This window comes from Myotis brandtii, unplaced genomic scaffold, assembly GCF_000412655.1.
Source record: "Myotis brandtii unplaced genomic scaffold, ASM41265v1 scaffold399, whole genome shotgun sequence".
Lineage (NCBI taxonomy): Eukaryota > Metazoa > Chordata > Mammalia > Chiroptera > Vespertilionidae > Myotis > Myotis brandtii.
In genome coordinates, this window is record NW_005365325.1 from 154,823 (window position 1) to 164,742 (window position 9,920).

The following is a 9,920-nucleotide window of genomic DNA, read 5'->3' on the forward strand; positions in this document are numbered from 1 at the left end:
GAGACCTATCTCAGAAAGATCTTACTGTTAAAATGGCCTACAGATTCCCTAACTAGCATAGAGGAAGAGGGAAGTACCCATTTATTAAATCAGTAAATACAAGGATATTCTGAACATTCTTAGTACTTGATCTAAAACCCCCAGACCCTTTGTAATTTTACTCATGTTAATCCATCCTATTTAATTCTCTGTGAATAACAGCAGAGTACATGTGAAGTCAAACACCACAGGACACAGTAGAAAATCCTCAGTGGAATTTTTTATTTCATTCACTTCCTACTTATAAGGTAGCATTTCAACCTGTAAATGTTGTTTCCTCCAGTTCAGCCAATGGCTTGGAACATCACCTTGTCCTAATTCCACGGTGTGAGTGGTCCCCTGGCAGGTCCAAGAGTCGTGGAATCACTGGGACTGGGTTCCAGCCCCCCACCAGGCAGGCTTCCCTGGGATTCCCTCCTTCATTCCTATCGATGATCAGCAAGGAAATGGATCACATCTCTATTCACTTTTTCAAAGATCAGACCTACCTCGTTTATATGTCAAGATAATCTTCTCAAGTATAATAACATGTTTACCATTTTCCTATAGTTCGCCAAATGCCTGCCATTCATCTTTTCCCTACCTCTACAATCCCTTTCTTTTTCACATTATCTTTCTTCATTGATTCTTATTGTAAAAAAAAAAAAAAAGATGTGGATTTGTTGTGCACATTACCAGGTCCATACAGAAAAATGCACAGAGGTTTTATACTCCACTTACAGTAACAGCTCAGAGTACAAAGTCAAGAAGGAAGAATCTTAAGTATTAGACTTGTTCTGAAATAAGCCCACATAGGATGACACCACTGTAACTTTATCAGAGTTTTCCCTCACTAATTTTTCAATGTGGCAAATATAAAAATTTCAGTTAAAATACATAGCAGTCACTCCATATACTGCTCCCCCAACCCACCCAACTTCTCAGTAATAGGGCTTTTTCTAATCTTATTCCCCTTTAAATTTAATGAAAAAGGCTAAAAAGTCATATTTTTGTAATGTATCCCCACCCTCAAAAATATTTTGATTTACAAAGATCTTAAGGTGTTTGTAGAGATATCTTATTGAAGGAATAGAAATGACTATTTCGCAGTAAACATTGAGTGAAAAGCAGTTTTAAGCCCAATCTGAGGTTATAAACTGCTGTTTCAGGGACATAACTGCTATAAATTAGACAACTGTAGCAACCATCCAAGACAATAAAAGAAAGCCCATGACAGTCTGTCATGTTATGCTGAGTGTGTATCAAAGTTCATCATGATTTTTTGTGAGGTCTTCTCCATAATTGGTAGCTTGGCTTCCAACAAACATGTTCCAGTTCTCCAATATCTCCTCTTTAGTTAGCTTTTCATCCTGCCAGGGAGAGGAAAGAGCTGTGTTATCGAAGCTCTAGTAACTGAATAGCATGAAGCTCTATGTTAGTTCACTGATTTGCAACATTTGAAACGCTACACTTATTAATTAAGAAGCTGCTAGGTACCTCTTTCATCTACCATTGCTGCACTGTGAAACCCCAAACTGCAACAGCCTCCTGCTATAAATGCTGTGCAAAAATATATTAGGTAAGTCCCCCGGGAATTCAGAAGCTCAACCAACTGTCTACAAGCAGTGCTGGCATTCCCAAAAAGGGCCTTTGAAGAAGTCCCTTTCATGGACCACACCACACAATTGTCTCCTAAGAGTTGGAGCAGTGATCAAAGTGGAAAAAGGCAGGTCTTTATAAATCTTGCTTACTTATTTATGTGGATATGTATCAATAGATATTGAAGTGCTGGGCACAGAGCTAGAAGTGTGAGCTTGCCTGAGGATGCCTTATGTTTTAATGGGCTGGACTTTCTTGTGCCTGACACATCATGGATGTTGGATAAATATCTGCTGACTGAATGAATGGATGAACAAAGTTGTCTTAAGGCAATGCAGGGTGTGTCTCTTAAATCCAGGCCCTGCCCACAGCAAACAAAATTCTGCAATTCTAGGAAATGGGAGTGAATGTAAGTCTGTGGCCCATAGCTGACTCTCCAGGAATGTCTTGACCTAATGATCTCACTGTGGATTATCATGGTATTGGGTCAAGTTTACAGGTCTCTGACGTATGGCAAGAATGAGAAATGTCAATAAGGCACAGGGGCACAGGCCAATGCTATCACAAAGAAGCAAACAGAACCAATCTTATGTAAACTGTCTCCCTTCAAAGACTGACCCCAGAGGAATGTGAAATACCCTGTTTTTGTCCGACTCATACACCAGGTGTCTGGCCTCAGCCTGTGCGTGGTCATAGTCTTGGGGGAGGATCCAGTGGCGAATCTCATCTTTGTCCAACTTCCCATCCTTGTTCAGGTCCCTGAATTCAGTAAACTGCTCCCGTTCTGACAAAACCCAGTCTGGCTCAGGGCCATTCTCCTCGTGGGAAAACATATCCGCTGGAAAGGAAGGTTGATCTTGGTTAGGAAGACAGGTGGGAAGGTACATCAAAGAAAACCTGACCTCCTGAGTTTTTGGAAGGACAATGACCAATCTAGAGACCTAACCCAGACATCTGGTGGGCAGTTTCTTGAGAATAATATTGCAATGATTTATCCACTATGAAAGTCGCTTGGTGGAATAGAAAGAACTGAGTTTAGGAGCCAGAAGATAAAAGATGACTCAGTTCAGTGACTCAAGCTCAAATGACTCAGTTCAGTGACTAGGATTAAGTTACCCATTTCAATGGCTGAATCTTAAATTGCCTTCTCTGTAAAATAGAGATGATAATAATTTACAAATCACAGGGTTATTATGAAGGTCAAGTGGGACACTTTCTATGAAAGCCCTCTTAACCCAAACTAGCACTACACAGGTGAAAACTCATAACCACCATCAAGCACCTTCTATGGTCCAGATACTTTATAATGTACTTTACATACACAACAATCCTATGAAGTAGGTCTTGTTATAATTTCCATTTTATAGATGAAAATACTGAGGCCGCAGCTAGTATGAGCTTGAGGTTGCATAGAAACATGGGCTTATCTACCATGTTCATTCCTATTGTCGTTTACATAATTTCCAAAGGGTTTTCACGTATATCATTTTATTTCATTTTTATAACAATTCTATAAGATAGATCATGATCCCTGTTTTACAAAATGGCAAAAGGAGAAAAAGGCAAAGTTTATGCACTGTTTGCTAAATTACTAGATTATCTTAGAAAAGAGAGATACCCTGTGGGCAGTTTCTCTTTAATGGAAACACAACTTGGGAATGTCAGGTGGTACAGGGAGCAGGCAGTGAAGGTAAAAGAGAGGTAAGACCCTTGGTTCTGCTACAAGGTAGAATCACACCTGACATCTGCACAGTGTTTTTGAGAAATGGCTGTCACATACATTAGCTACCTTGAGCTCCATCCAGTCCTGGAAGCATGGGTGCTGTGTATTCCCATTTTACAGACGAGGAAACTGAGGCTCACAGTGATTGCATGACTCCCCTGGGGTCACAAAACTAGTAAGTGGAGAAGCCAGGACTTCTAATTCCACTGTGCTCTTTCCCATTACAACATCCCCACTGGGTTTGCACTCATTCCCTCCTGAAGAGAAGTCACTTGCTAGACAAGTCCATGCAACAGGCCTTTCTGACTGCAAATTGCTCAGAATTTGATTTGCAGGTACAATGCCCCCATCTGCCTCTCTGCTCAGTGTAAAGAATGGAATGTTGGTTTTAGGCAGAACCACTAAAGGAGTTTTGCCTCTGATGCAGCACTGTTTCAATGCAGAGTTCAGGAAAGCTGGGAAGAGCACACATCCTTAGTCAAAAGTGCTGCATGGTTTTAATCAGCCAGCCTTTTCTGTTAGTCTAATCCCATCCCCACTGCCAAGGCGTCGGCAGCTCTGAACTTTCCCTCAGATGTGCACCAAGCAAGAGGAAGGCTCTGCTCTTGCCCTGACGAGGGGCTGTCAGCATCTGTTATTCTACACAATTAGTGCCACCAAGATCACTTTAAGGACTGTGGCGAAAGCTACCTGTCTGTTACACCACAGACTGACAGAGAACAGCGTTACGTTCCTGGGATCAATTCCTAATGACTAGAAGCAATTCTGCCCTTCATTACTGAAGGCACTTGTTCTTGGGTAAGGGGTGGAAAAGTCACACAACTACAGGCCAAAGACCGATGGCAACTTGGGCTCTGGTTTTACAATGAAAGGTAATTAACAGCTTCTAATCAATATGTGTATAAGAATTACAGTGATCCCATCCCTCAAATGATTTACCAGCTTTGCCTTATTGAGATTTGGGAAAAGAGGAGGTATCATGAGAAGGCAGCCATGCGCCAAAGCACTGAAGTAGCAGCTGATGAGGATCAAATAGAAATTTCCATGTTGCCTGCTCCAGTTCTTTATGCTTGGAGAGCTTTGGGGCTGCTGGGAAGGACTCTAACCAGCAACGGTGGGTTCCAACCCAGCTACATTCGAATTGCATTCAGGCAGTGCTCAGTTACCTGAAAATGCACTTCTTGACATTGCTCACGTGGAGCCCTTCAGAACAAAATGCTAGGTATGGCCCTCCCAATGAAAGGATCAAAAACAAAACAGCTATATTATGGGGCAATTATGCACTTTGCAAAAGGATTTACCTGTAAGAAGGAATGCTTTTCTGCAGACAGCCTGGGCATATAAGTAGCTCTGCTGATCATAGCTTTGTCTACTTAGAGCTTGTAGGCCCTGCTGACCCAGTCTGATTTCAGTCCTTCCGCTGAGACTGTCTGCTCTACACTCACTGTAGATCTATGGCATCTCCAATCGCATTTCGCAAAGGCAAAACTACACAGCGTGATGAAGGGCACCTCTGAGAGCTGTGGGGACAACTGCTGGCCATCCTACAGGTAGGGGCCAGCTTCTGGTCTCTTCTCCACTGAATGAGGTCTAATAATTCCTCCCTGACATTATTGCACTACTAAGGATGGTGTAACAAGTCCCTCACAAGAGCGACACCTACAGACTTGTAGCGGTTGCTAACAGAGATGTCTGGAGAAAGTACATGTGCGTGGAGGAACGTTACCCAGTGGGGACAGCTGAGCAGGACCCAGGCTGTACTCACCGATATACTCATCCTGGTCCACAAACCCATCCCCATTCTTGTCGATGTCCTCCAGAGTTTCCTAGGAAGCAAACAGAAAACAGAATGCAAGATGGCTTTGCACTCTCAGTAAGTCTTAGAGTTCTGATTACTGTCCTCCTTCGTCTGGCTTTTATGGTTGAACGCTTGGTGACTTCGGGCTCGTCTCCTTACCTCCTGTGCACCAATGCAGTGGTTTCCGTCCTTCCTCCCTACTCCCAGTTTTCATAGTAGAACACTCTCTTCAAATGAAAATGTACGTGGAAGTTCAGAGATGCCCTGGTTATATGCCAGCCCAACCACTTCCACCATCCATCCAAGTCATCCCGGGAGAGCACCTGGGAGGACCCAGCTTGAGAACCACCGGACCAGATGGTCGGAGATAGATTCCAGGGCTAACTGGACAATGAACACGGGGTGGTGTCAGAAAAATATGAAACAGCGGGCAATTAAGAAATAAAAGTCTATCTGACTTTCGGGTGTATTATGTTCTGTATTTAGCATATTTGACTTCCGGATTAGGCATTTTGCCATGGGGAGTATTTCAATGAGTTTAATGTCCATTGTCTCAGCAACTCAAAGGCACATAATCCACTTATGGCTAATTCTGCATCTTCATCGCCCTCTGGCAAATCAGCTATCACTAAGTGGATGTTGGGCAGTAAAAACAAATGATTCTCAGAGCCACTGCACAGTCCTTAGGTCATGAGGATGAAGCAGGAGGCAAGAGTGGGCCCAACCACCAACTGCATAACTAAAATAGCCCCGAGCTGGTTATAAACAAAAGCTTCAGCCACCTGTTTCCCAGCAGGGAGGCAGCTTGCCTCGGGTTATCTGACCAGGAAGCAAGTAACCACATTATATTAAGACATTTGGGATTCCGCCCTGACCGTTTGGCTCAGTGGATAGAGCGTCGGCCTGCGGACTAAAGGGTCCCAGGTTCGATTCCAGTTAAGAGCATGTCCCTTGGTTGCGGGCACATCCTCGGTAAGGGGTGTGCAGGAGGCAGCCAATCGGTGATTCTCTCTCATCATTGATGTTTCTATCTCTCTCTCCCTCTCCCTTCCTCTCTGAAATCAATAAAAATATATTTTTAAAAAAAGACATTTGGGACTCCACAAAACACTATGGAAAGCCGCCACACTCAGAGGCCTTACAAGCATAGCTGACCCTCAAAGCCCATAGGATCTGATCTATTCATCCTCTGAAGACCCAAGCTAAGGGGAGCGTCCTTTCCAGCCATGGTTTTCCCTTTATGTTTCTGTACAGTTTAACAACCCAATGTATTCCATTTCAGAGTCTTTTTTTAGTTCCCTCAAAGCAGAAAAGTGGACAGAGACTAGCTAGTTTCCTTATCAAACCCATTTGCTCTTTTTGAGCACATATCTAAACTATTTCCCAGCCTCATCACATCTAGGAGGAGCCGGAAGAATGTAAAAGGAAGGGATGTGTCATTTCCTGGTCAGAGCAGTTAGGTAGACTGACTGCCTTCTTCTCATTTCCTCTTATCTACCAACTGGCAGCTACCAGGACGACCTTGAGGCCACAGGATGGTGGTGTATAAGATGGAAGCAGCCTGGCTGCCTGATAGCTCTTAGAGGAGAACTGCCCAGAAAACCTACCTGACTGGGACCATCTGCCCTGGAAGTGGTATAAGCAAGAAATAAGCTTTGATTGTGATAAATGGCTATGATTGGGGGCTACTTGTTACAGCACCTAGCCTGCCCTGACTCATTTACTGGGTGGACAGGTATTCCAATGCACTCCACTTCAGGGTCCTTCTCCAATTCCCCTCAAGATGAAGAACATTCTCTCTTTGGAAGGCAAGACAAGATCTTGGTGTAGCATTTGCACTCTGGTCTTCTCCCAGCCTAGGGACTTCTTTTATCTTACCAAAACCACAATTTCTTTCATATGCTCAAACTCCTCAGGGTGCAGAAAGGCGGTGAACTCCTCTCGAGTGGCTGTCTGGTCACCATTGAGGTCTGCAGCTTTGAACCTTCTCTCGTCGCGTGGCAGCATCTTTTTAAAGGTGTGATGATCTGAAGAATCCTGAAACTCTGCAGGGTTTCCTGCAGGATGTGCACACAAACGTTTCAACGGGGCTGCTAGGGAAGGCATTTCCTGCCAGATCACTGGTAACTTCGTGCCCAAAGAAGGACACATGGGACTAAAGATCCTGACCTCTCGAGTTCTCTGACACCATTTATTTCAGAATGCCTCTCGTATCTGCCCCTTCTTACCACCCCATAATACAGCCCTACTGGATATATTAAGGGAATTCTAGTAGTGGTTGCGAGCACAGGCTTTTGACCATACTAAAGCCATACTTCTCTTTGCTGAACTCTGCTTTCATCATATCATTCTTTGCTCCAGAACAGGCAGAGGCTCACATTTTGTCTAAATGCTTCTGCCTGGCTTTCAAGATCTCCCTTAATCTGTCTGTGAATGTGTGCATCTTTGGTGCTTCTCAGACCTGTCCCCTCACTGTCGACCACACACCTAGCGGGTCTGCACCCTGTGCTTTGCACACACCATTCCATTATTCCCCAAACGGGTGTGTCTCATATCCAAACCCTGCCCATTGCTAAATGCATCACTGTACCTTTGCCCTTCCAGCTGACCCACCTCCCCCACTCTCTCCAAATACAAATCCATTCTTCAAGGCCCAGCTCCCAAGCCACCCTCTACCAGAAGTCTTCCCCGATAGCTCCAGCCCACTTGCTATCTGAAATCGGCAGCACTGTGAACTGTACGGCAGATATGCTGCCTCTCTGCTTTGTTCTGAGTGTACCCTTGAGATCGTAGCTCAGGGTGGGTGGCAACCTAAATCACTTTTCATTAGACCCTGGACCCCTGCCACTACTCACTATCTAGGATCTCATACAGAGTAAGCAACCAAGTGCATTCTTAGTAAGCAGAGCAGGATGTTACACAAGCAGGTTCTACTTAGGAGGTTGTGACATCCCCCGAAGAGGGTGGATATGATGAGGGAGTAGAGAGTCTCCGCAAAAAGCTTGTTATGTGGGCCCCAGCTGTGTAATCTCTCCTGCAGCACCTCTTACCTAGGTAGTAACCATAGGTGGCTTGTTTATATTCCTCCCAGGAAATTTTATCGTCCTTGTCCCGATCATAATCCTTCCAGACTTTAGCAACATTATCATAGATGTATCTTTTCTGCACCCGTTTGATCCAGGTTTTCAGCTCCTCCGTGGTGACAAAGCCGTCCCCATCACTGTCAATTCGATCGACAATCTTCCTGTAGTTAAAAAACAAGGCTATTATCAAGACTTGCATGATCCTGATCCAGAGAAAGATCAAACGCCTGCAGAATCTAAAATGCAGACACAAACTCAATGATCCGATGGTGCTGGAAAGGACCTTCAAGTTCATCTCTTCCAAGAACGACATGCCTTCCTCCCACCCAGTGCCACTGGCAGACACTACTAGTGGGTCATGCCCCTTTGTCCTAATAAACCGAGATGTGGCCTCAGAATCCTTTTCAACACAGTGCTCTGCAGATAGGCATGACCAACTGATTAGTGTCGATTTGTAAGGTGAAACCTAGCGGTCTTCCCTGATGCAGTCTTTAGAATAATGGAAACTAAGGCTGAGAGAACTTGAATTACTGTTCTAAGATCACACAGCTGGTATTTGGTACAATGGGTTAAGAAGTGACTTTAGGTCCAATCTAAAAAAATGGAAAATTCTATGTAAACCAACAGATAAGTGAGTTCTTGAGGTTTTTGTTGTTTTGTTTGTTTTTTAAACTCACCACTTTGTAGCCAAACGGTTGACACTTGAAGCCAAGAGACCAGATCTTGTTGGACAGGCATAAAATGTTGGGGATGAAAGAGCCTTGACATCAATGAAACCTATTCAAAAAACGTGAGCAGCTAAGCTGCTCCAGGAGCCTGAAACCCCTGCTCTTCAAGACCCCTATGCCCACTGGTATCTCCTGTTCCACAGCTGGCCCAGGTTCTAGCAATTTCCCACTGGACTCCACTGAGGTACGCCAAACACTAGTCCAAAGCAAAGTTCAGGCTAGAATTCACCAGCATCCACCTCTAGGCCAAAGGGTCCAAACTAGGGACTCCATCCCTGTAGGAAACTTCAAAGATACCCACAGGTTATTCCTAATGTTTAAAAAAGTTTTACCCTGATAGTCCACTTATTGGGAGGAGGTCATACAGGTTGATTAGGGATTTGTTTCTTTGCTTTGGGCTGGAATTCTATCAACTCAGTGGTAAAATTTTCTTACTGTGAACAGCAGTTTTGATTGGCAGTTTCTCTTTTGATTAATTAGATATGGGAAATGAATTCATAAGTACTTAAGTCTCCATCTCCCACCTGGTACCTGGGGAGCCAGAGCTCCTTTCTCAGGAAGGTGTAAGCATTACTAATAGCTTTAATGGGTCCTTTCATTTGCAATTGTAACTTCTCCATATTGAAAGACAAAGCCTCAGGTATCTTCAGGCTTCCTTCCAGGAGCCCACAGCCAGACACAGCAGAATTCTTTCAACACTGCAGTGTTAAACATACCTACTATGTGTCAGGCACTGCTCCAATGCCGGGACAGAGGTGACATGCCCATCAGTTATCCAAAGCTGACTGAGGAACAGAATCTCAGACCAGCAGAGACCTAATGTCAGACTGTGAATAACCTTTTCTTGTGGAAAAAACAGCATCTAATTGATGACAAATAACGTCAGGGACATAGTCAGCCTGACACCTAGAACTTAATATCTGTTGGAAGAATAAATATGATCTTAATCTCTCTTTAAAAAAATCTCAGGA

General features: G+C 44.0%; 1 protein-coding gene across 1 annotated transcript; it reads right to left on the reverse strand.

Moving 5' to 3' along the window:
- Positions 1-232: 232 nt before the first annotated feature.
- On the reverse strand, positions 233-8,435 carry RCN1 (reticulocalbin 1, EF-hand calcium binding domain). The gene is made up of 5 exons (XM_005873060.2): positions 8,189-8,435; positions 7,017-7,195; positions 5,106-5,166; positions 2,256-2,455; positions 233-1,388 (listed from the first exon to the last, which is right to left on the reverse strand). The coding sequence occupies exons 1-5, from the start codon at positions 8,418-8,420 to the stop codon at positions 1,281-1,283; spliced, it is 780 nt and encodes a 259-aa protein (XP_005873122.2). The 5' UTR covers positions 8,421-8,435; the 3' UTR covers positions 233-1,280.
- Between the last annotated feature and the right edge of the window lie 1,485 nt (positions 8,436-9,920).

Bases quoted from the DNA above. Each gene is read 5' to 3' on its own strand.
- RCN1 (XM_005873060.2), bottom strand. From the start codon at position 8,420: ATGCAAGTCTTGATAATAGCCTTGTTTTTTAACTACAGGAAGATTGTC. The intron at 2,456-5,105 runs GTGAGTACAGCC...CTTCCTTTCCAG, and splicing joins GGACCAGGATGAGTATATCG to CGGATATGTTTTCCCACGAG. The intron at 1,389-2,255 runs GTATTTCACATT...TCTCCCTGGCAG, and splicing joins ATGAGTCGGACAAAAACAGG to GATGAAAAGCTAACTAAAGA.